The sequence below is a fragment of the Dryobates pubescens genome, chromosome Z (assembly GCF_014839835.1).
Source record: "Dryobates pubescens isolate bDryPub1 chromosome Z, bDryPub1.pri, whole genome shotgun sequence".
Classification (NCBI taxonomy): Eukaryota; Metazoa; Chordata; class Aves; order Piciformes; family Picidae; genus Dryobates; species Dryobates pubescens.
The window spans coordinates 127,582,755-127,609,581 of record NC_071657.1 but is presented as its reverse complement, the minus strand read 5'-3'; the positions used below and the strand labels follow the sequence as shown (position 1 = coordinate 127,609,581).

General features: G+C 40.7%; 1 protein-coding gene across 1 annotated transcript in view; it reads right to left on the bottom strand.

Annotated features, from left to right (window-relative positions):
* ANO6 (anoctamin 6) overlaps positions 1-26,827 on the bottom strand; it is an 80,444-nt gene that overhangs the window by 2,934 nt on the left and 50,683 nt on the right. The window contains exons 4-18 of the mRNA XM_054178225.1: positions 26,564-26,629; positions 24,750-25,028; positions 23,908-24,021; positions 22,040-22,155; positions 21,172-21,306; positions 20,096-20,201; positions 18,944-19,004; positions 14,919-15,064; positions 13,434-13,511; positions 11,807-12,032; positions 10,717-10,886; positions 9,341-9,438; positions 8,043-8,173; positions 7,053-7,258; positions 46-245 (exon numbers count right to left, since the gene is read on the bottom strand). Coding sequence (XP_054034200.1) covers positions 46-245; positions 7,053-7,258; positions 8,043-8,173; positions 9,341-9,438; positions 10,717-10,886; positions 11,807-12,032; positions 13,434-13,511; positions 14,919-15,064; positions 18,944-19,004; positions 20,096-20,201; positions 21,172-21,306; positions 22,040-22,155; positions 23,908-24,021; positions 24,750-25,028; positions 26,564-26,629 — 2,132 coding nt within the window. The remainder of the gene's footprint in view (positions 1-45; positions 246-7,052; positions 7,259-8,042; positions 8,174-9,340; positions 9,439-10,716; positions 10,887-11,806; positions 12,033-13,433; positions 13,512-14,918; positions 15,065-18,943; positions 19,005-20,095; positions 20,202-21,171; positions 21,307-22,039; positions 22,156-23,907; positions 24,022-24,749; positions 25,029-26,563; positions 26,630-26,827) is intronic.

Here is a 26,827-nt window from a genome sequence, read left to right as displayed (position 1 = left end):
TAATACTCTTTTTTAAAGGGAAAAGAATGGTTATGTGACACTCACCTGCACGTCGTGTGGTTCCCAAACCAAGAGGACAATGGCTTGCTTGCATTCTTGAAGTCTGATATGTTGAAGACAGAAAGAGTGCTGTTTATGTACCCTTTCATAGTGTGACTGCTATGACTGCCATAAGGAGGGACTGAAAAGGACCAGTAGTAAACCAGACGAGGAATCATGTCAGATGTAAAAGCTATGATCATAGCCTGCATTTCAGAAAGAGAGGATAAAAAAGCAGAGCAGTCAGTGTTTAATATGCATGGCTTTGCCATATATAGGATCTCAAAAGTGACAGTTTAAGCTAAAAATAGAAACTATGTCCTTTTTCAGCCAGTGGTTCCCTCTGTATATGAGCATGTAGTCACTCATGGGCATAAACCAACCTCTTTCTGGCATGTGTGCTCTGTAAGGGTTTTAAATTATGCAAGCTCTGCTGGATGCCTTTAAAAAAGTTATACTATAACACACGTTTTTTTTTCCTTCATGAGCACACAGTGGAGGTCAGTAGCCAAACTCGCCTTACTCTGAGGTAAACGTCAACAAATATGCTTTCCAGCAGATGTCCTTATGAGATCCTGCCCAGTGAAACTCATGGGAACAAAAGAAGAGGCCTTCAGTAATAGAAAACTTAAATTTTACTGGGAACCCAGAAGTTTGAGTAAAGAAATTAAATTGCCTATTTACTTCTGACCCTAGGAACCTCCTACTCCTTCTGAGTTGCTAGCCAGCCCAAACTCATCTTGGCAGTTGTTGCTTCATAAGGTTCAGTGTCAGTACATTTGGAAACTGCTCTTGATGCCAGGCTAATTTTTTTTTAGTAGCAGCTGCATAGTGCTGGTTTATATATGACGTGATCATTTGTTTTTATCTCATTCCCAAGAGAGTACCTGTCCTACTCAGTCACAAACTGGGTAGGAAATTGGATCCGTGGGTTTGTTGTGGGAAGTCTTTTCTAAATTCATGACCTTCCCAAAACACCCTATTCTGGAGATCAGGTTAACTATGTTTAATCCAATCTCCTCCTCTGCTACTGCAAATTCAAGAGGTTTCCCTAGGAGGAAGACTTTCCACTGGCAAGATCTGTAGCTGAGTGTCTAGCAAAAAGCTGCCTGGACAAAGCATTATGACAGGTGTCTCTGGTGCCCAGTATGCAGGAAGCAGTGACAAGATGCACTCTAGGGCTGAAGGAGAAGTCTTTTGTCCCAGGGCAGGGGAAAAAAAACATGGATGGAAATAACCAAGGCAGAGACATGAAGGAGAACCATGAAGCAGAGATCTAGTGGGATCAAGGGCAGGAGGCTTAGGCACAGGCAAAAGGGCAGAAAAAAAGGTGTGGGACAGAGGAAGGAGCAAAGTGGAGCAGTAATGGGTAACAAAAGAGCATAAGAGCTGGTAAATATCTGTATTTTATTCCCCTTCAAACCCATCTGTGATCATGCAGTCTGTATTCCCTTATTTAATGAGATGGGGCAAAAATTGTCTATCTTTGTTCAGCATTTCAGCAAGACAACCCAGCCTGAGGAAGTATCTGTAACAGCTGTAGAAAAAAGGGGAGAAAGCAGAAAGTGTGAAAAGAAATGCTGATACCTCTCTACAGTTCCCCAAACAGTGCTACAGTGATAGTGTTGGAACCTACACAGCCACTGTGCCTCCTGGTTCTGTCCCTAGTAGTTCACTCATGTCCTGTGATGGCTCAGGCATTCCTGCAGCTGTGCAACAGATTGGATCATGGCACTGACCTGGCTGAGAATCCCTGCTGGATCCATTCCCTGATCTGGTTCATTGTGTGTCTGGCAAACTGCTGGTGCCAGCACAACGCAATAGACAGGAACAAGGAGAAAAGACAGGGAAGGGAAGGGACAGGGGGTTGGTAAGGGTACAAGACACATCCCACCTCAAGCAGCACCACGCCAAGTGATGAACACCTTCCTAATGTCTTCCCTCTTCAGCTGGCTTACTTTGAAATACCTGAGAAACTAAACTCTAGTCAAGACAAAAGCTGCAGAAACAACACTTTTGAGATTGTGATCCGTGATCTATATCTGTTTTCCCAAAATATTGTTATAATGGAGTTCAGGTGGGAGAAGTTCATTTGGCTAATGAGAAAGAAAAGGGAGGCTTCCTAAGACTAAGACACTCATTTAAAATTTTCAAGGATAAGATTTATTTTTTTTGGGTGCCGTACTCTGGGCTCAAATCAAGTGTAGCTGGCATGCACTTTTAAATACTGTTTTTAAGCATCATATGGTAGTGTGAAATGAAGTGAAAATTATGTGCTGTTTATATTTACATGCAGAGTAGGTGGTTTTGGCTGACAAGAAATATGTATTACCATGTCTTGCAGTTGCAGGGAGACAACCTCACACCTAAATTACTTTTTGTTGTTAGCTGAAGTACAAGCATAAAAAGTTTTAGTTAAATGAAATTTATTTCTCTTCATTACCTCATCCAGTCAGTCCATAAATTAACTAAGAGCAACTGAACAGTAAGGCAAAAACATCCCTTCTCCCTGTGGACCAAATGATTTTGATGCTGCTTCTTTGTATCATATAAAAAGATGCTGGAATATGACATTTATACAACTTGATATTTGCTCTAACTGATTTTTATCCTTTTTTTCAAGGCCCCAGGTCTCTCATCATCCTAAATCTGAACCCTGTCTGTCTCTTCTCCCTCTCTCAAAATGATATCCAGATGCGTTCCAGAGACCTGCAAGGACAGAAATATGAAAGCTAATCCCACGCCATCCTCTCAAAGGGAAAATATTGTTTCCTTCTGGATTATGGGCTGCATTTCAGAGTATTGCACTGGAGAACTGCAAACAAATAGCACATTCTCTGCTTCCCAAGCTTTACTGCAGTTTTCCATTTATATCATAACTAATTAAAATGAGTCTTCAAATCAACAACAGATGCTTTGGTATCATGCAGTAGCAAGCCCGGTACCTGACTGGTAAGTCTCAAAATTGATAGCTCTCTGCAAAAGCAGCTTGCAAGTTACTAGCAGGTGTTACAAAAGTAACGCATGGAGGTGAAGACACTACCCAAGTCTAATCAGCTGTAACATGTCACACAGAACAGAGGTAACAGCTTTGGTGTGCTAAAGAAAAATCAAAGCAGGGATGGAAAAGGAAAGACTAGATCCGGGATGTGAAACAAGAAAAAACATTCTTAAAGGAAGAAAACAGCTTCTAGCATTTGCTTTAGTACACAGGTTTATGGTCCACACTTCATCAGCAAGAAATAGGGATCTCTCTGAGGTCCTTACAACGCCTGCAGCAGGGCTTTTTGAACGTGACAGTCTGTGGTGCTGTGCCCCTTGCATGCTAATAGCCCCACTGATGTCAGCAGCAAATGCACTGCATTCACACTGAATTAACTGTATCTAAGATTTAACACATGAATGTGCCAGGTTCTACATATTGGCCACAGCAACCCCACGCAGTGCTACAGGCTGGGGCCAGAGTGGCTGGAGAGCAGACAGGCAGAAAGGAACCTGGGGGTACTGGTTAATAGTAGGCAGAACATGAGCCAGCAGTGTGCCCAGGTGGCCAAGAAGGCCAATGGCATCCTGGCCTGTATCAGGAACAGCGTGGCCAGCAGGAGCAGGGAGGTCATTCTGCCCCTGTACTTGGCACTGGTTAGGCCACACCTCAAGTACTGTGTTCAGTTCTTGGCACTTCAGTTTAGGAAAGATGTTGACTTGTTGGAACATGTCCAGAGAAGGGCAACCAAGTTGGTGAGGGGTTTGGAGCACAAGCCCTATGAGGAGAGACTGAGGGAGCTGGGGTTGCTTAGCCTGGAGAAAAGGAGGCTCAGAGAGACCTCATCACTGTCTGTAACTACCTGAAGGGAGGTTGTAGCCAATTGGGGTTTGGTCTCTTGTCCCAGGCAGCCAGCACCAGAACAAGAGGACACAGTCTCAAGCTGTGCCAGGGGAGGTTTAGGCTGGATGTTAGGAAGAAGTTCTTCATAGAAAGAGTGATTTGCCATTGGAATGGGCTGCCTGGGGAGGTGGTGGAGTCACCATCACTGGAGATGTTTAGGAAGAGACTGGATGGGGTGCTTGGTGTCATGATTTAGTTGATCAGATAGTGTTGGATGATAGGTTGGACTTGATGATCTCAAAGATCTTTTCCAACCTGGTTAAATTCTATTCTATTCCATTCCATTCCATTCCATTCCATTCCATTCCATTCCATTCCATTCCATTCCATTCCATTCTTACTCTAAGCCATGAGACCTCCAAAAGGGGTGAATCTGAAAGAAACATGCCTGCAGTTAGGAGTCACATCAACATTTGGACTGAGTGCCTGTTAAGGACAGAGAGTAAAACCAAGTTGTAAATATACTTTTGTACATCAAGGACTCCATGGTTTTAGTGATGCCTTGAGGGGTGTAGCATGTAAGGAGGATTAGCTTCAGGTAGGCAGTGACTGGGTAGTGACAGACATCTATTGCAGGGTCATTTTTCTTCAGAAAGCAGGGCATCAATACATTCCTAACAGAAGCCTACGTGTCTGAGTCATTGTAAGGTCACTAAAGCCATTTTAACTCCTGACCTGAATATCGTAACAACTATGACTAAGGTACTTGTAACAGTATTTTAAAGTAATCTGAGGATGTATAGCCAACTTTTTATTTCATAGTGGTATTATAAGATCCAGCTGGATTGCCTGGAAAAAAAATTACCTTATCCAATAGCATGATGCATTTGTTTTTCTGTCAGGGGACAGGGAGTTTTTTGGCTTCTTTAAGTTTTCTAGCAGCATAGCTCAAATGAGGATATTGATGCACCCATAATGTTGCCTCTACTTCTACAGAGGATAGTTGAAGCTATGGCTCATCTGTGAATTTGTTGGGATTTGCATTATTTTCTAGGAGAGTTATAAGTAACAGTTTTTAACACAAGCGCTAAACCAAAAGATCTCCAAAATATCTCTGGTGCCACCTGACATCTCTAACAATCTCAACCTGTGTTACCAAACCTGCATTATTGTGCTTGCTTGTTTGTTTGTTTTAATTTTAACACCAGATTTATTAGTGAGACTTGGTGGTTCACATGCCTGTGTAACAGCTGGAGTTAAGTTTGTCTTGCCCTAGCACAACAGTGCAAAACAGACAGAGTGTATGCTTGAGCTTGTTGTTTGTCGCCCAGATTCTCTCTTTTGCTGCCAACATTTCTCCATGCTTAATTCTTTGCCTTTATGTCCGTCTGATTCTCCTCTCTACCTCCCAGCTATGTTTATCACCTCTGTTGAATTGCTATGTCATGAAATGAAGTTCCAAAGAAGAATAATGGCCATTCTGAGAGACCTTTGAATACCTGAAAATATGTCCAGTAGCTGAGGCTGGCATAGAGAATTTTCCTAATCACTGCAATCCACCATGGACTCCTATTTCTATGTGTTATCATGCCTGGATCCCAAGTAATGAAAATAAGCTACTGACAAGATGACAGCCCAATAGGAAGTCAGGTGATGGAAGCTTATCTCTTGGTTCAAGAACTGACTCATCCTTCCAGGGGCAAAAAAGAACTCCTTAAAGTGGAGAGAAGAAAAAAGAGAGGAATATGCAAGGATAAATATACCTGAGATGCAGAAATACAAGTTCATGTGCTTATACTGAATGTGACTGAGATACAGAAATCAAAGTTCCCGTCCTTATTTAAATCTGAATTGTTCTTTTACTTGAAATAAAGACAATGTTTCAAGCTATAGATGCTTGAAGGAGCACCTATAGTAGAGAGCTCGCTCTCCCTCCTTTAAGCCAAAGTTCACCATGCTTTACATAGGCAGAGCCTGCTGTGAGATTCTTAAGATGAACTCTTGTTGAACAAGACTATTCACCATGGGCAGCCTGTGATGTTACTGTCCCTGCAGAGGAAACCAGTGGTCTTTTAAGAAATGTCAGGAGTGAGATTTATTCAAAGACAGGTCAGATAGAATAGAATAGAATAGAATAGAATAGAATAGAATAGAATAGAATAGAATAGAATAGAATAGAATAGAATAGAATAGACCAGGTTGGAAGAGACCTTCAAGATCATTGCATCTAACCCATCATCCAACACCACCTAATCAACTAAACCAGGCATGAGGCCTTGAGCAAACGAGTCTAGTTGAGAGGCATCCCTACCCATGGCAGGGAGGTTGGAGCAGATGATCTCTAAGGTCCCTTCCAACCTGACCCATTCTGTGATTCTGTGATATTAGCTACTGCTAAAGAATAAGCAATCAAATAACTGACAGTGGTAAAATCTGATGAATTCTTTTCCTCCATACAGTGCAACCTATGTGTAAGATCTTGGTGAATCAATGATATGGGAAATTTGAAAGGTATGAATTCAATTATATCCATCAGAAAAAAACAACAACTAACAATTTAAAAGAAAATATTTTAAAATGCATTTTAAATCCAATTGAAAAATAGATACATTTGCAAATTCTGATCTCAAAAAGTGCTGCAATTTTGAGCACTTCTATTTTTAAGTACACATGAAAGAAGCTGAGTTACTCTTTTGAGTGCAAAATTGCTAACAGCCAAATTCAGATAAGAAGGCATTGACTGAAAGGTTTGTAACAATTAGAAACAACAATCACTTGTAATTGAGTTAAGCTGTAACCTCTTTCCCCTCCCCCTCCCCCCCAAAAAAAGAATCCATGCATTTAGCTGTATACTGTCCAAACAGATCTCTGTACTGCACATTATATATGCACTATAATTTTAGGAAAGGCATGCTGTGGTGTTCAAATGTAACAGATTTTTCTGAAGATTCTAACAAGTGTGAATTAAATTCCTTTACTTTAGCTATAGTATTATTGACAGTTTCCAGAGCATCTGGAAATTAACTGAGAACTTGCTTCACAGGAGCAGAAGTCTTAAGGAACCGATGCTAGTAATTCATTTAGGATCGCTTAAGTGCTGCGTTGCCACACAAGGCATTGCCCCATTTGCATGTAACACCAGCAGTGAAGGCATTTTGCTTCTTGCAGTTGTTGGCACCATACTTACATTGGTGACCACTGCCAGGATGGCTATGCCTTGCATAATGGGCTGCCAGGCGCCGATGTCTTGTGCCTTCTGTGGAACCATGCGCCTGAACTGGGTTGTCAGCTTCCACGCATCCAGACGGATTTCCAGCATGTTGTTAATAAGAGCCAGGAGAGGACCCAGGGGAAATGATGCCACAAACAGAGTGACAAAGCCAAACTGTATAACTGTCAAAGGGAGAGGTTAAATACATTAATGAGGCTTTCACTTACATGTGCAGGTAAGAGCGTGTATATTCCAGCTATGGGAGACAGAGACAAGAAAGAGCAGCTGAGTTCCTAGTGAATTCTCTGCATTAAAAGATAAGAACACAACTACTGAAAAAACCTGTAGGTGAAGGGGACAGGTAAATATCACAAGTCACAACACACCAAGAGGAACTATGCTGTGCATGTAAACATCTGTTGCTTTCTCATGTCTTCATCATGAAGATCTGGAAATCTAATGACTGACTGACTCAGTGCTGTGCTGGAAAGCCTGAACTAATAATCATCTTAGTGGTATCTGGGTGCTACAACATGTATGCTGGCAATGCTATGAAACACTGGATGGTGGCAACAAACTGGTGATTTGCCAGTTCCCAAGAGTCCACCAATAAGTCCCAGAGATGGCAGAATCCCAGTAAAGTAGCCTGACACAGCGCTCTGCTGAGCAAAAGGGGAACATGGCAATGATCTTCCTTCTGGATGTGTTTCTCAGAGGACAAGACAGGAAGCAGCAGTATTCCTCCTGGTACAATCACATGCTGTTTCCTAGTTGTTAATTGGATTAAGGCTTAGCTACTTAATATAACTTGGGAAGCTATCTGTAATGGCTCATAAAAGCTTGTCTTGGAAAGCATTAATGTCTCCTCTGTCTATACACTTATTAAATATTGCTTGGATGAAGATTTTCATTAGGGCACATTTCTATCCAGCACTGGTAGTGAATCTGAACTAAACTGCTGCTTACCCATTTCAAGGTATTCATAGAACAGTCCAAGTTTTCCAATGGGCTGCAGGTGGTAGTCGTGCTCCCAGCGTGGAACGAGTTTTTCTGATCTAGGAGCCGCACAGTGTCTTCCAATTAGATTCTTAACCCAACTATGAGCCAGGAAGAAAAAGACCAGTAACATTGGTAAAATAACCTAAAATGGTCAGTCAATTGGAAATAAATATACAAACAAATAGATGTCTATGCTTTTATGTCTTTGAGCAGTGGATTTAATTATTCTTGAATTACAGAAAACTTACTTCAAACATGAATGTAAGTTTCTGTTAGCTTATCCTGAAAGTAGTTATTGACCACCATAAATAAAAGTGTAGAAGGGCAATATAGCAGCATCATAGAGGCTCTGGTGAGGTTGAACTTCTCACCTTAAAGGCTTGGTTAAGAATTTAAGAAAACTGATGAACTGGCTGCAGCCATTTTCAGCAAAGAACCATATTCAAAAAAGAGGGATTGGAGTGAATGTCTACCAACAGAGAAAAAAATGCTTTTCCCTATACTTGCAGACACGCGGAATGAGAGAACAGTTAAGAACCAGATCCAGAAGTGACATTAGTAATTTCAGCACCTAAAAGTCATCCTGGGAAGTGAATTAAATATTCTGGTCAGATGAATCTATCTCCTGTCTAAAGAAGGGAGAGTCAGTTTATGGCTGAAGGTGACATCTGCAGTCATGGGGCAGTCTAGAGACCCTTTCCCAGATAAAAGAAGATGGTGAAAAGAAGGATGGGTCTGCAGGTCTGTTCTGCTACCAGCAGCCTACACAGAGCTTTGGGAGTCTGGAAGAACCAGTATTTATGGCATGCTTTGAAGTGGGGCCATTGTGCAGCAAAAGCAGCACAGTCCACAAACTTGGAAGATCAACAACCAGAGGGAACACAATACAGAGACTGGTGATTATGGCATTCAGGAGGGCATGTGCAAACTGGGGAGAAGGAACAGAGTCCTGGATAGTTTCTTTATCTAAATTACATCCAGGATAGTTTCCTGATCTAAATTACATGGTTAACACTTTGCTTATTGTTTGCATTGAAACATGATCTTCCAGAGATCTGCCCCACTGAGCAAGAATGTGTAGGCACTATCCATGTAAAATATGACTGTCAGACCAGAAATACTCAAACTGTTTAAAAAGGCTGGTCTTGTTCTTTCAGAATACAATGTGCAGCTATGAAATTTAGTGACCAAATGCCTGCACACATCAAACAAAAGCCCTATCTTTCAAATATGAAAGAGCAGATTACTAAATAGTTTAAACTTACGGAAGAAGCATTTCTTGAATGTTGTTCCAGAGTGCTTTCCCTCCTACTATGATGGCAAGCTGAGTTGTGAGTTCAAGGAGACATCCACCTGGATCACACTGAAGGGTGGGAGAGACACGAAAAGTTTTTGAATTTGGGTAGCTTTTGAGGCATGGACAAAGCATTTAAAATAATGCATTCCTGGTTTATCGTGATAACATATCTTGAAGCAGTACACGAAGACTATTTAGTCAAACCTTTCCAGTAAGGTATGCAAAAGCCAATCCCAGGCCACATACGGTTACATATGATAGTTTGACAGGACACTAGTGAAAAAGTAAAATAATAGGTTGTGGTAGGTTGAGAGAGGGCTTAGCTCTCCCTCCTCCACAGAGTAAGAAACCACAGCTAACTCAGTCGAAGAGCAAAAGCTATATATTTACAAGCATATATGGAAAGCAGGTTATATATAACACAATATATACAGGTATTTACAATATATACACAGAAATACACAGCAAAGACAAATAACACAACAAAAATCCCTCCCTCAGGGAGGGATCCCCTCTTTGGAACCCCCTCTCTCCCCCCCTTACCTCCCTTTTTCCCCAAAAAGGGGTTAGAGAGAGAGAAAGGCAAGTTACTAAGGAAAAGAGTTGGTAGCAAGCTTCAAAAGCCCATGCAGGATTAGTGTTTGCTTATCTGAAGGCCAAGTCCAGCAGTTCGCAGAAGAAGCAGGCAGGGAGAACAGGCTGAAACACCCAACTCCCCCAACTCCCAAACCGAACTGAACTGAGGAAAAAATTTTCCAACCGCTTCACAATCTAAAGCTGAATTTTTGTTTATCAACCAATGAAATTCGTTTAGAATATCAGAATGTTTTGGTTCTAGTACCAAAAACATTAGCCAGTGTGTTCCAGCAGTGTTTGTTCTTAAAGGCACAGCCTCAAATGACCACATAGGTGAAGTCATGCAGGTCTGTACTCTGCTGTCACCAGGCAAGGGCTGCTCAGCAGACTAGCAATATTTCTGCTGATGTTCTTCCCTTCCCACATGCCAATTCACAGATTGTTAGGCCATAGGAAAATAAGCTTCTCTGGGTGTGTTCTAAACCAAACTGGCTAGAGGTTACTAAGGAGGCAATTGCCTTGGGTGGCAGCCACCTTTTAAACCTTTCGAGATATTCAAAACCCACCTGGATGCTTTCTTGTCTGACCTACTCTAGGTGATCCTGCTCAGGCAGGGGGGTTGGACTACATGATCTTTTGACGTCCCTTCCAACCCCTAACATTCTGTGATTAAATGTATGTAGTTATGTTATACACTCCTAACTGCAGCAGAATAGCTGGACCAATGGCTCCTGTTGTTTAAAAGCAAAGACCATCATACATTCTTACCTCTTCATTGCGATACTTTCCTAGCCAATAAACTGGATTTCCAGGGTGACCTACAAATTTACCCTTAAAGAAGGCTATATAGAAGCATGAAGAATAGTAGTTGACAAACTGGAACAAGAACATCTTTGTGGTCAGACTGTTTTCATATTCAGTTTGTGTCCTTGGAAGCTCTGCAATTACAAAAAAAGTGGAAAAAAAAAAATATTCAAAAGCCAGCCTACAAGTAACCTACAAACTGCTTCAGAGCCTCAGCTGGAAATGTATGTGTATGCCTTGTATCCTTAATGTGACTGAAAATATTGTAAATCAGATTGCACATAATCCTCGTGTATACTGTAACCATTATGCTGATTTTAAAATTATATAGGTTGTAAAATAGGTTGTAAAAAGGAAAGAACTTGTTCCCTGACAATAAAGAAAAAGAACAAGAATAATTCTTGTAATTCAGGGTTTTTAAAAAAAAAAAAAAAAGCATCCAAATCCAGCAGAGTCAGGAAAGATGCAAATGTAACAGTGAATTGATGAAACAGTATTAAATGAAACTATATTAAAACACTGCCCTGCTTCACACATCTAAAATAAAACAGCTACTTCAACGTTGATGGCCTGGATATAAAGAATAATAATATATGTGACTGTTTATCTAGTTAATAACAGGGGAATGGTATCCAGCTTTGCAACAGTGACCTTATTTCATTTATTTACAAGAAAATAGCTATTTTCCCCATAAACAAAAGCTAACATAATTGAATGTGTTACGCATTACTGATCTGTTTTCATAAAGCTTGGTTATTATAGTAATTTGCTTTGCTTTGTTTGTTTCACAAGCACAAAAATGTAAACAGCTGAACTTTCGTGCTGGCTATCCAAGGAGTTTTTGAACAGAGATGAGTATTATATTACATTCTTTTGATACTGAGAAAAATCTGCACTTGGAAATTTCTAGGTGGAGTTGTGTGATTTGGTGGGAAAATTCCAAAAGGTGTGGTACAAGCTTTCATTCATTTGAATCCTTATTGTACTAAGCGTACTACTTTTTCTTACTATTTGAACCCAGACTTCTATCTGAGGGACAGCAGCAGCAGCATACCAAAGTCAGTAATCAGGATTGCCACTTTTTCATAGATGACATTGAGAACCATAATGACTATGAAGCTGATGAGTGAAGCAGTTACTGAAGTGGCTGTCTGAGGGGTCAGGTACTTGCGGATCGCCTCCTTTTCACTAATGTGCTGTGACAACGTTGCGGAAAACACCAGGAAAACGGAGAGCCTGTAGACAATGACTCCAATAACTGAAGCAATAATCAAAAGAATCTGCCAAGAGAATGCAAGAAAGGTGTTAATATTGAATCACTGACTTCGGGAAAAAGTGAGTTTGAAACACTTTTTTACAACAGGCAAAAGGAATCCAATTGTGTGCCTGTCATTCCATCACAAGACAATGATCAAATAAGATAGAAGGCAATAAATATAGAATCCATAAAATAAGCCCTTTTTATATTTTTTTTCCCCATGCAACATAGTCAATCTGCAGGAAAGAAAAGAGATGGCTTGTTTTATGACTGCTAACGTGGTTTGTACTGATGCAAGCAAAGATAATGAGATGTGTAATCAAATCTTATGCCTCGAGGCATGTGATGGAAGAAATCTCCCTCTTTCAACACTGAGCAATTGACAGGATAGCAAATGTAATACCAAGTCTGCATTGATTATGGAGGGGCCTGTACTTGCTCTTTCGCATGATAATATTACAGACCCCTCAAAGGAAGAGAGACATTGTAAGACAAGTCATGTAATTTGCAGGAGTTGTAATATTGGTCCTTGAGCCTCATCTTGCTCGCCATCTTTGTTTTCGCTATCTCTGCATACTGCCACGAATCTACCTACCTTCCTCCTATCCTGCACATAATAAAAATGCAGTAGCACAAATGAGAAACCCTGATCAAACCTCTTCCCTTCACCCTAAAGTCTAACAGCAAGCCAGTATTCTTTTCTTTGTGTCACAGATGTGATAAAGCCAAGGCTTTTCTGGGCTAACAGTCACAGCTATCTCGTAACCATCTCCTATCACCACAAGTGAGATCTTACTAGCTACTGTTTGTGCTACAGGTGAGGATGACATGCAGCATGCTAAAACACTGAGCTTTTCAAGGTGACCTTGTGGTGTGCTCACCATGGTATATATTGTTTCATGGGTGACTGGACTGCTCTCAAGTTTTAGTTGTAATTAAAGCAGCAGCTCTGGAAGATTAGAGAGCACCTAGCTTTGCTCCATGAAGTGAAACAAAAAACCTGAAAGAGACCCAGGGCTGTGAGACATGATACTGAAGCAAACATCTAGAACAAGCAGGACAGAAACTTGGAGGGAATAAAGTATTTCAACCAAAGTCTTTTACCTTCTTCCCCCACAAAAGCACTGGTCTTCAAATAATGAAAGAATACCCAACGGACCACATTCTCAAGCATAACTCAGAAGTTACAGCTGCAGGATATTTTGATACTTGTTTTCCTAGTGACTGTCAGCTATCGAGGATCCAGTTCCTACAGCCACCTTCTTCACGTGGATCCATACCTTATGGGCTTGGTTTATGCATCAGATGGACATCCAACTTAACCTGTTCCATTGTTACCTTTTGTTCAGTTCAGAAGGATCTTTTTTAGACACTTACTAGAGAAATGAATTAATGAGGTGAAAGAGTAAGAGGAGAACTTTACCCAGAAGAAGACTGCACTTGCACAGAAAGCCATCCGTATGCACTTCCCACAGGCAGTGTATGGCACATGTTCCTCTTGCTGTAAAAGATTTAGAAACAGATCAAGGCTGCATCCAATCTTTTCTTCATTTTTTTTTTTGTTGTGTTAATTAAATTCTTTATGATATTGAGGGCACAAAAAAGGGGGCAAAGTCTCTGGTTTCATTTCCTTTCCTGCTTTGCTGTCCTGGAGACTCACCTTTATTCAGTTTCAAAAGTCTTGCCTGATTGCAGTTGTCTTTTTCTTTGCTGTCCATTCTAAGATAAAAATAACTTCAACAAAGGCTGGGTGTCCTCAGATCTTACTGACGTCTGCTATGACAAGGTGCATAGCCCTGTTGAACAGAACCATCCTTCTTTGCTGACCATGGCATCTGAGGTCATTATCTGTCAAATCTCATTGGCTAAAATTAGCAGGCACTAAAATTTTGGTCCCTGACCTCTGTATTTGTCAATTTGTTCTATAGGAAAAATGGGATGATTTTCCCAAGGAAAATGCCTGCCTTGCTATGGTGGTGTGAAAATTCATTGAGCCTTTATAGGATCTCTGAGGACCAAAATCATTATGCTTTAGCATATTCTTCCCTCTTTGAACTGTCTGAAAGGAAATTTCTGGCTATGACTTTATATGTTAAAGGTGGCATAGGCTTATAAGCTTTTGAAGTACAAGATATAAAAGGATAGTTTCAACTATGGCAGTTAATTCTGAAACTTTTCCAGTGCCCTCCAATAAACATTAGTGTAACGTGAATGGAATGTGAAAGCAATGCAAATGATCAGATAAATGCCAGAGTAATAAATTGACAGAGAATAATAAAAGTGAAGCTGAGCTGGAATGAGCTACAGAAGCTAAAGCTACTCAAAATGTATAATAAATCAAGATTTAAACTAAGATCCTTATAAATATGAATCCTATTTCATTGAAATGAGGCTTATCCTTGTCCCTGTGAGTTTGCTGTTATTAATCATAATTGCAACCACATGTGCTTAGCAACAATACCTATTTATACCTTTCAAACAGAAATATCTGGTTTTGGCATGATATGTAATGTAACATCTTTCCCTTTATTTAACTCTATTTTCTGGATGCATTCTTAGGCAAAGACAGCAAATGTTCTGTGATCTTGGCCTCTGGCAGCAATACTGAGCCATTTCTTGGGGGATTTAATAAAAGAGACTTAGTCTCCTAAGCTGGGGATAATGTCTACTTCTATTTATTTACGACACAGGAACCTCAGCAGTTCAAGCTCCTTGAATAGGCAACTACTTTAAGGTGTCTACAGCTAGATATACATTCCCTCCCACACATCTGTTCTTGATAAATTCACCATACCCAGGCCAGCTTATCAACGCTCCTTGAAGCACTGCTGATTTGCACAGCTCCTGTCAGATGCAGTGTTTTCATAGTGTCACAGTAGCCATCATTAGTTACCAAAGTGTTCCTTACCTGTGTGATTTCATTCACTACTACGTGAGTGCACCGAGCTTCATATTCTGGGCGAACTTGTTCCTCTTGCTCTAGGTACTCCACTGTGTCCCATTCATACTCCAGTTCAGCCTGACGCCTCTTCCAAAACTCCAAAAACAAAGTCACTATCCAGAAGATAGACAAAATGAGCAATGCTATATGAGTGTGGGACACAGGGCTGTAACATGTAGCTGAGTTTTCCACAGAGCTTTCCACAGACTTGGAATTAAACAATTACTGGCCAATGCAGTGCTGAAAATAACAGACTCTACTATTTTATGCCTTTATAGCTTTGGATATACAGCTGTTTTAATAAAGGAAACCTGAGGTAAGTGGTGTTGCAAGCACATACTAATGAATGCACATATATGCATATACATTCTCTGCTCTAGTGAGACCTTGCCTGGAGTACTGTGTCCATCTCTGTAGCCCTCAATATAGGAAGGACATGGACCTGATGGAGTGGGTCCAGGAGGGCCATGAAAATGATCAGAGGATTGGAACACCTCTGCTACAAAGACAGGCTGAGGTAGCTGGGGGTGTTCAGCCTACAGAAGAGGAGGCTCTGGGGAGACCTAATAGTAGCCTTTCAGTACCTGAAGGGGGTTTACAAGAAGGATGGAGAGAGACTGTTTACAAAGGCCTGTAGTGATAGGACAAGGAACAACGGCTTCAAACTACAGAAAAGCAGATTCAGACTGGATGTTAGGAGCAGGCTCTTTACCATGAGGGTGGTGGAACACTGGAACAGGTTGTCCAGGGAGGTGGTTCAGGCCCCATCCCTGAGATACTCAGTGTGGCTCAACAGGGCTCTGGGCAGCCTGATCTAATTGAGGATGTCCCTGCCTATTGCAGAGGTGGTTGGACTAGGTGACCTTGGAAGTCCCTTCCAACCCAGCCCATTCTACGATTCTATAATTTATCTGTTTTCTGCCTAGGACTTTGGATTTTGTATTATAGACTGCCTTCAAAAAAGCATGAAAAAGCAAACTGGTTGGATAGATGAAGACAAAATGCTGGAGAGTTCAGGACTTCTAGAAAAAAAGCAAATCTCAGTACGCCAAAAATTGCCAGAAGGAAAATCTTGTGTTCATTTGGTCTGCAGTGTTCATGTGGACAAATTACCAGTTTGCAGACTACAAGAGCCAACAATGGTTCTGGTAAAGCTACTTAAACACAGCTGTCTTTCCTTTTCTGCTAGCACAAATCTAAAGAGGTTGAATGTATTTTTGTATAGCATGGATCTTAGAATGTCTCAGGGACAGTGCAGTTTCCCTGCACTTTGCTTCTACAACTGGAAGCACTGGGAGGTGAGGTACACAGATGCCTAAGTGGTACTGGCTAGGTATGAATCCAGTTAAACTCATTACCTTGTCCCAAGATATTACACAGGTAGGTCTGACAGCAGAAGGAATGACAGACCGAGCTGAGATGGTTGGGAGGATCTCAGTATGATGGATGTCATTACCATGATCCCCAGTACAACCAGATTCTTTATGACTTATCACAGTGCATCCTCAGACCAAATGAGTAGTCTGGCTCTTCAGCATTGCCTCCAGGAGGAGTTAGTATCCCTTCACTGCACTCCTCATTACTCCCATAGTCTGGGAATAATTAACCCCTACAGTGGGGCTTTTTATTACTTTGGCCCCTTGTCTTGAATGATGAAGCATCAATGGCATGCAGTTACAAGTCCAAACATTAAAGATTATTTCCAAAATCAGGTGTGGTCAATAAACCCCAAGCTGAAGCACTTATAAAACAAAGAACTCCTTGGGCTGGGCTGCGAGATGACCTTGGCATCTGCACACATGCAAAGCCCCAGGAAACCCTCCTCCCCTGATAAATCAGATGCCTCTTTCACAAGCACTTCTTTGCTACTTCATGCTTAGAAACACAAAGGCTATTCCAAGCAGTGCACCAGAAGATCACATCTGCCTTCTCCAGCAGAGCAAGGAGATTAACCTTCCATAGACCTCTAACTGTTGCCCAGCCCAAACCACAGGAAGCTACAGGCTATACTGATCTGCTCCAGATGCAAATGCAGCTTCTGCTGGTGAGTCCAGAAGTGATAGCCGCCTTCTGTGATAGCCTCTGTGCTAACAGTGAAAAATGGACACATAACATGAGGACAATTCTCAGCCTCAATGCAAAGAAAACTTCTAGCAGCTAAAATAAACCAGCAGCCAAATTGTGTCTTTCCTAACAGGGAAGGAGCTGCTGCTAGATTTGACATTTTCCTTTTATTTTGAATATATTTTTTTTAAACAGTGGAAATAAAAGATGCTTCAGAATCAGGAGATCTGAGTGTTGGTTCCATTTCACATTGGTAAATCTTGGTGTCCCCTTTCATGTGTCCTTCATCCTTGTCATTCAGTATGGCCCAGACATTCTGCCTCTGAACCTGTGTCACCAAGGACTGCTAATTGCCTCCATGACAGAACATGTGTGTGTTTAACTGATCTTGTTCAGGGAGGGGCAGCAAGTGAAGTGGAAGCTGCCTTGTTCATGACTTGCCAGTCTTGTCACACCGCCATAGGAGAAGTGGCAGAAGCCACTTCTGGTCTAGAGCCATAATGTACAGAGTGCTAATTCCTGAGGCCAAATTCCCTGCTGCATTATAGCGCTTTAAGATCTTTGAAGGGAATAGACAAAAAAAGATAATAAAGCAATTATTAAAAGATTGTTGATGATGATGATGATGACACAAGAGCACATTCAAAAGTCTAATATTATTTTAATTGTTTTGGACAAGGAGATCTACAAAACTATTTGAGCAAGATGAAAATTGCAGCTAGAATTCTGCTAGGACCGTGGGTCATTTGGATCCAGTACAATTTGGACTGAATACAATTCACCTCGTTATACAGTGGACTTATGACAAGAATACTAATAGACCTTGCAGCCACCATTATAACCATGCAGCTTAACTTCCTAATTATTGCTCTTGGAACCATTTTTCAAAACAGGACCCACAATTTTAATTAAAAAGCAAATGGTAAATAAATTAACTATTCAGATGTCAGGAGATTACACTAGCAATTTATTCCACACCCCCCCCCCCCCACACCCTCCCCATTTATAGAATTTACTGCTGGTACTTTGATTTCAGCAGGTATTTTGAAAGAAATCTTTTTCAAATGTGATCTTTCATTTTATACTCCTTTACAGTAGCAGCTATTTTGAAGCACTTTAGGTCATCACAGGAAAAGAAAAATACAACGTGTTTTACGGAGAAAGCAAATGATGTGTTCTTGTCAAGTCTCCACACTAATGAAAAACGTTACATGAGGTATTTTCTCTATAGGTATCCTGCATTCAGCCCTCACATTGAAACCCTTTTGGTGATATCTGGATAAGGCAGTGCACTAAAAGCTGGTGAACAAATGCAAATATGAACAAATTAAACCATTTCTGGGAAAACAAACCTTGCCTAATCTCTGAACCCAGCACCAAATGGTTTCACCCATGGGAAACACCATGCTGGTTTCAGATTTTCTCTGCTAACAGGTAAACGTGGTGCTTGTACCTACTACACTTTTTACAATCAGTTTCTTTAAAAAAGACAGGAATAAAAACTTCCTAGGAAACATAATAAATTACAATTTTTTAATCGCCTTTTGCAGTCACACAGCTGTTAGTAGGCACAGACAGCTCCAAAACTCTTTGGAAATAACCCGAGCTCCTCTGCCAGATACGCTTAAGCATGTGGCTGGCTCCTGCTGGATGAACATGAGCAACTCTAATAATTTCCCTCAAACTTTTCTCCAAGTCAAACAAAACAAAAAAACCACTGAAGATCAACTCTGAGTTATACTTTCTTTTTCCCTCCCCCTCCCCACCCTTATGATGCTCAAAAAGAGTTCCTCTACAGAACCACCCACTAATGAATTCCTGAGTGCTAGGAAATGAAGCCGTTGCAAATTTTATCCATGTTTTCTTGGATAATGCCAGAGGCTTGGCCAAAATTAGATGACAAACCACAGTTGTTGAAATCAACTTACCCCATATTCCCATAAATACTGCAAACACCAGTGTCCCAAAGCTATCAAATATACAGAGTTTCTGGAAAATGGAAGAGGAAAAAAAATGGCTTAAAATGTAATTGACCCTTCTTTTTTTTTTTTTTTTCAATTATTTCTACACTGCCCCAGAAAAGGAGCTGCTTCCTGAACATGGTGATTTTCAGCTTTCATGCAGTTTAATAAACAATCTTTATTGATAGTGCTTGCTCAGTTTGTGTCAATGCACACCACCCTCCAGTAAATTAAGGAAATTAAATGTGAAGCCAGAATTAAAAATATAAGCCAAATATGCAGCAAGAGGATTGTAAAACATTGTGCTATCAAACTTCCTTCCATCTGTTGCATAGGAAGAAGGGAAACAGTGTTGCTGGTCTGGGCACTCAGTATAGAGTTATCTATTTTTAATACAGCCACAAAAAGGCAATGGACACATCTGGTTCTCATGAGCAGCATGAGACAACATTCTGATGAGATACCTCTGTGGTCACAATTTGCCTTTTTCCTCCATCATAGCCTTTTCCCTGCGCTCTTTTTTCTTTTACCATTTAAGTGCCTTGAAGCAACACATTAAAGATGGGTGAAATATGTTTGATGAATAGCTGTAAAATTGCAGTTTAGGGGAATGACTGAATGTATGGAAAACAATGACAAAAGGCTATTATTAGCCTAGTAAGACAAGATAATGGAGAAAGTGAGGTTCCTCTAGACAGGAACTTATGACTGTCATTGCTAACAGGACGCAGATGTGTCACAGCTCCTGCATGGCCAACATCAACTACTCCATGGACCCATCTCCTCCTTGACAACACGGGTCATATTCAAGACATGGATCCAGATAACTTCTCTGGAAATGGAGGAGGCATAATTTAGGAGTGTTAAAACACGCTTTAAACATTTCCTCAGCAAAATTGATTCAGAGCTACTGAAGCATGCCAGATCAGATTGAAGCGATTAATGTTGTTGTTTTTTCCTTTTTCAAAGTTCAGTCCCTGTACTGAAAGAAACAACTATTTGCACAGTGCTAGCAATTCTGCAGGATGTTAGTGAAGGAACAACATTGTTTTGTGTACAGTGCTAGAGAAAGTGCAGCTAAAGCTCAGTAATGTGTCTATGAGCTGTGAAAGTAGTTACCTTGGACGATTCACAAGTGATGGTGAGGTTCCAGTAGGTACATGCTTTATCACACTGAGGGCACATTAAGATATTGCCTCCTATGTTGGGATCACATACTTCTTGGCTAAAAAGAAAACTAGTCAGTCACTCACCAACACTAAATTATTTATTCTTCTTTGTTTGTTGGTTGGTTGTTTTTGTACAAGAAGACAGTGCAATAATCTCAGGGATCTGAGAAATACTTTACCAATGATTTGCTCTCAGAATTTCACCCCATGGCCTGAGGACACATTACCATTCCTGTTCTTAGTTCTCATCCCAGAAATAAATGACACAGGAGGAAAATTATTTCCACTCCTTGTACATGGTGGTAATTCACAAAACTGCTCATATAAAAAAATAAATCAACTCTTTAAAGACCTCACACAATAATTCAAAGAATGGCAGATTTTTCTCTTAAGAGATGGCAGAAGAGTTTGGCTTGTCTAACCTAACATGGTGGAGGCTGAAAGGTCTTAGAAATTATTTCTATAAATACATCAGTGGGGTAAACACTAGATGAACTATTTAACTAAATGATAATACTGACATAGGGCTTCACTATATTTTACAAAGACAAACATCCTTCCAGAAAGATGTATAGTGTGAGGGCCTGTAGACCATTTGGTACAATGACCCAGCTGATTCTTCCTGGGTTGTGCCACAGGTGAATTTTGTCATGTTATGCCTCTCCTCCCAACATATCCTCGGCAGCTGAAGCCTCCTGTGCTGTTGCTTCTCTCAAAATAGAGGGGGAAAAAAATGGGGAGTTTTATCAAGGTCTTTGGCTATCTTCTTAAAGGATTACAACAGTGAAAAATCATGTGTTACAGCAATTTGTATTGACTCTTAGATGTCTAGCACTGTAATGGTCCATGGATATCCATTACTTTTCTTATCTCATTTCATACTTCAGGACTTTACCTTAAAATTCACAACTACTGTTCTCAAACCCTTTCACTTTGTGTATTTTATTATGCAGTGTCTTGAAAATCCTGTAGAGTCTCCCTCTGGACTGATCAAAATTGCATGTGATATTAAAATAGGCCTGGTACCTCCATGTGCAGTTATTCCTTGTCAGACATCCATACAGAAAACAGCCAACTCCTACAACTGCAGCCACAATCAGCATATTGGTGTAAAAGCCCAACCAAGCAAAGTAGATTCCAATTTTTTCTCCATAGTATTTCCTGTGGAGAGGAAAGGTTTTTTTTTTTTCTTTAAATGTAAGTAAATTCACCTTTCTGTTTCAAATGGCTTGTTATTTCAGACATTTTGTGCCAACTAGTATGGTCACATTCCCCCAGTTTGAACTTCAAGATTACAGAAGTATTGTAGCTAGGTATTTCTATCACTATTTTTATACTTTTGTAAGAGGATAGAAGGGGGAAAAAAAAAGGGAAAAAGAGAGAAGGGTTTATCTGGTTTCCTTTACATGACCTTTCTTGAAGGGTCCTACAAGAAAGCTGGTAAGGGACTTTTTAGGGTGTCAGCTAGTGATAGGACAAGGGGAATGGAGTCAAGCTAGAGGAGGGTAGATTTTGATTAGACATTAGGAAGAAGTTCTTCACCATAAGTGTGGTGAGACACTGAAACAGGTTGCCCAGGGAGGTAGTGGAAGCCACATCCCTGGAGGTTTTTTAAGGCCAGGCTGGATGTGGCTCTGGGCAACCTGATCTAGTGTGAGGAGTCTCTGCCCACGGTAGGGGTTTGGAACTAGATGATCCTCGAGGTCCCTTCCTACCCTGACAATTCTGTGAATAGGTTATCATGAAACTGTGCTGTAGGTATGTTCTGCATGAGCTGATATGGGTCTAGGTCCCTTCCCTCAGTACTGAGCTGTGCCTCTGCCATCCTCAAAAACAGACCTATTTTGTGAATTTCTAGTTTCTTCTGCATTAGTCCAGCTCTAGTCACACTAACCTGATGAAATCCAGAGGTTGCAGTTTGAAAATGTTTTTAGGATGAGCCCATTCCCTGTAGAGAAGATGTCGTTCATTTGGGCAGTTGGGATCAGTTGACGGGTGCCTAAAACTAGACTGCAAAACAGAAAGAGCACGGGAAGGAGATAGCATTCATTTAAGCAGCACAAATCTTGTCTTTGCAGAGCCCATGCCATAAAGCCAAGTCTGGAGGAGCCTTTTAGTCCAGTCTCACTGCCAGCCAGAAAAAGGAGAAGGAAAGCAGCTCTGGGAGTGCACCAGGATTCAAGATAGATGGTTGTCAGAAAGACACTGAATGCTAAAGCAAACACTTTACATATGTGAGCTGAAAATAACAGACTCACAATGAACTTGAATTGAAGCACATAACAGCATCTTGGCACTTAGGCACAGAAAATAGAAAAGATCCATTCTAATTAGAGCACAGGACTAAATTAAAATTGATTTTAAGTAGCTCTAACATGCTAGCATGCTTTGCTTCAAAATAGCATTGTACTGGAATGAGGGTTGGAAAGTCTGAGGGATAAATCCAGGGCTTTCAGTCTGTGCTTTAAATTTAAAAGAGAGTTCACATGGAGATAATCCTTGTGTTTTTCACTAGGTTATTTGAAAACTTATTTCAATAAAGCCTATTACATTTGTTGGAATTTTCCATTCTGCTTCTGTGATGCAACAAGACAAGTGATGTTTCTGGAAGTCTATAGGCTACTTTTCATTTTCAGAGAAGCTGTGATACATAATTTTAATTGTATAAAAAGACAGTCATTAATTACTAGGCATATGGAGTCCAAATTCCCCATGCTGTGATAGAAATAGCCTGCAAGGCAAGGTTTAAATATTTAAAAGGGCATCTTAAAAATGGGTAGTCATGATAATATTAATTCTACCCTCTAAAGCTTTGGATTACTTACAAGAAACATTATTTGTCTTGATTCTGCCTTAAAGATTTCCTTGAAATCCTTGGAGGCCTCCTGAATATTTTAAGCCAAATCAAAACAATTGAAGCAGTAACCATTCCTGACCACCTCGGACAGGGAATGGTGGCTCTAACAGGGAGGAGGTGTGGGGGTGTGGATATATAATAGACATAGTGTAGGTTTTCTTTACTGTGTCACATTTTCCACCTCACATTGAACTTCTCCTTAGTCAAATATTCTGAAATCTTTATTTTTCCCCCTTAACTTTCTTTTTCTCTGTTATTGCCAGCCTTCATATGTAAAACAATTTTCAGTATAACTTTCTTCTTTAAATTGTATAATTCAAAAAGCTTCAGAACTGTAGCTACAAAAGCTGAATTTCTTATTGTTGCAAGGTGATATTCAACCCAGTTAAGCTTCTCTCTGCATAACTCTGACATCACCTGTGAGGTGCTGGATTGGCTGGACAGAGCCTTCTTGCAGATACCCAAGTTTCCCTGCACGTTCATCACGATGTTTGGGAACTGTGAGGTGACATTTTCAGTCTACATCTTTAATGACAATTTTGATACCAATCTTAATATTGAAAAATTGAATAGTAAAAAAAAATGGACAAATTTTAAACTGATTTTAGAAATTATGCAACTCCCTCAGGACAGCCTATTTTCTAAACCGCTTCTCCCAAAGACTACAAGGCTAACACTTCCTAAATGAAACATACTCATTTTCAGTTATGGAGCTACATTTTAACCCCCTAGTGTTTAGGAAGAAAGTTTCATTAGCCAAATGATGTCCTGTTCTAGTCTGTGGGTGTAATAACCAGTCAAGGAGTAAGGCAATCAACAGTACTGGTTTCTTTCGATGTAATTCCCACAGATACAGTTCAAACCTCTATTTCAAAATATACTTTATTTACAAGCACTGGACTTACATCATGAAGGGGGAAAGCAGCTTTGTAGATTCCAGTGTCTAGTAATTTGTTAATGCCAAACTTTTTCACATTGTTTTTGGCTGCATATTCCACACGGGACAGGATAAAATGAACCTGAAATTTAGAAAACATTTTTATGTCTCTTGAAACTCAAAACATTTTTATGTCTCTTGAAACTCAAAACATTTTTATGTCTCTTGAAACCGAAAAGTAATCATACACATGCCTGTCTCAGCACATAATTGAGTTAGGAAAGGGTAAGCAGAGGATGACAAAAATTAATTGCACAGAATATACAAACCATTCAAATTCCTCCTTTAAATTCAGGTGGAACAGAAATGGGAAAAAATACAAAGGATCATAGAATCATGGAATCAATAAGGTTGGAAAAGACCTCAGAGATCATCAAGTCCAACCTATCACCCAACACCTCCTGGTAACTAAACCATGGCTCCAAGTGCCACATCCAAGCCTTTTTTGAACACCTCCAGGGACGGTGACTCCACCACCTCCCTGGGCAGCACATTCCAATGGCCAATTACTTTTTCTGGGAAGAACTTTCTCCTCACCTCTAGCCTAAACCTCCCCTGGCACAGCTTGAGACTGTGTCCTCTTGTTCTGCTGCTGGTTGCCTGGCAGAAGAGACCAGCCCCCAGGTGGCTACAAGATGTTTTCCTTCTGGATTTTCCAGGCTTTTTTTGTAAATGACTTTTGTAAAGGACTACTGCATTCTAAATATTTCTGATTTTTTTTTGGGGGGGAGATGATTTAATGCAGTAATTGCACTGATCTGATTAAAGGGGTCTTTAAGATTAAACTCTAGAATTACTCCACAGACTTACAATTCGACTTCTAGTTGCGGGGTTGAAAAACGCATCTTTGTCTCGAATGTAAAAGTTGGACAAATGTTCCTTTTGAAAAGGGGCAGTGAAAAACTCTTGCTCAGGTTTGATGATACTTTCATCCACTCTGAAGAGTCTGCTAAACCAGCTGAAAGCTGAGTCTCGGGTTTTCAGGTCATTAGGCTGCAGAGGCAATTTGATGTGCATGATCTCGGCGTACGTGCACAACACTTCCCAAGGCGCGTGCACTTTCACAAAAACAAGGTTTTCATCTACAACCTGAAATGGAAGATTATTAGAAGTATGTGTGTAAGAAAATGGAAGCAAGGGACTTTTCATAGCACTTTTTTAAACTCCAGAGATCATAGATTAGCTACTTAAAGTCGCATTTGTTGCCTATGTTAGCAAAATATGTCATGAGCTTCTGCAAAAGCACTGGTGGAAACACTCGGGCATATAAAGGTATATAAAAAAGGAGAGCTAAATGTTCCATTAATGCCTAATGTTTACATCTCTGCAAAGTGTTTTACAAAATAATTCACATGTAACATCATTTCCCCTGTAATAAGTTCATGATGAGTGTTAGTACTTGCAGCCTGGTAGGACAACTGTGGCTTTGAAGCTGTCAGTGTCTCCCCAGCAGCTTAAGTACAACCTAAGGTAATGTGACTTGAAGGAAGCACTCTACACACCCATGGGAAACAAAAATTCTCAGCTTCATAGGGAGAATGGGGACAGGGAAAGGGGAATCAATTGAAACTGCTGAGAAAGACAGCACAAGGCATATTTGCCCCCAGTTGGATGCCCAAACCTGCAAGAGTGTACAGTGGGAACTCTGACAGCCACTCTTGTCTCCTGTCTACACATCACCTGTAGACCTACAGATGCCCTGAATTAGCAAGCCTCATCCACATGAAATTATATCATGTAGCTCATGGGCTCAGGAATATCAGTCAGATGTTTGACCTAGCCTGGGGAAACTTCTAGTTTTGAAAGTGTTTCAGTCATGATCATGGCAGAACTATTGAAAACTGCAGCCTGTAAGTATAGCAAGAGGGCCACGTCAGACTTCCAGCAAGTGGTTTGCTTTCTTACAAATGTGAAGGGCCAGACTGCACCCTTGGATGTGCAGCAGAAGCCCTCACTGCAAAACTCAAATAAATACCTTGATGCCATGGATTCTGAGTCCAGTTTGGAGGGGACAAAGTGACATTTTCTGGACCTCACTACAGACCAACAAAGAACAACAAACTTAGATTGGAAGTGATTATCCTGGATAGGGAGACTTGTGCAGAGTGCTGCAATCCTGCAGGACAGGAGAAAGGGCTCTGAGGGCCTCTAACCCTCCGTGCAAGAGACAGCAGCTCCAGCAGCTCTTTATATTATCACAGCACCCTCGAACTGCCCACAGGCAACATCACCATCCTAAATATACAAAGCATGATAGTTACAACCACTCACACAGTGCCAGGCCTTGTGAGGAGCAGCGATACCTGTGCTGCCATTGTGGCAGGTTCTTTTTGTCTCAGACACCCACCAGCTTCTCACATGTCCTACAGAGCCAGAGTAGGGGGACAATTTCTCTGAGTACAGCCAGTGATTTTTATCTTCCCATAGCTGAGCAAACATGACCTATGTAATTTCCCAGCTTCTCATCTTTTATTTTGCAGAAGAAGGAACAGATTTCACATCAGCTCACAGAGACACTACTGATGGGCCTTTTTCTTTTGAGAAGAGCAATATTTCAGTAAATTCACATATCCAGTTTCCTTATTCCCACAGGAGCAGCCGCTCACACAGCGAAGAACACTCACCGATCTCGTTGCTTCAAGCTGCAAGCCGTTGTTTATCAGGTTTGATTCATATACTTGTCTCTTCCTCTGTTAAAAGGTATTGAACACCGTAAAACATCTGTTCCAAATTTCACAGCTATGTATGCATAGAAGAATGGAATTACCTCCCAAAATGAAGAGGGGTTGGGTTATCTCTGTAGCCCACTTGACAGCTACTGTGATAGGCACAGTCTTGCCTACTAATCCTCAGCATTTTCTTTGTTCGATGCTCAATATTGCCCTCAA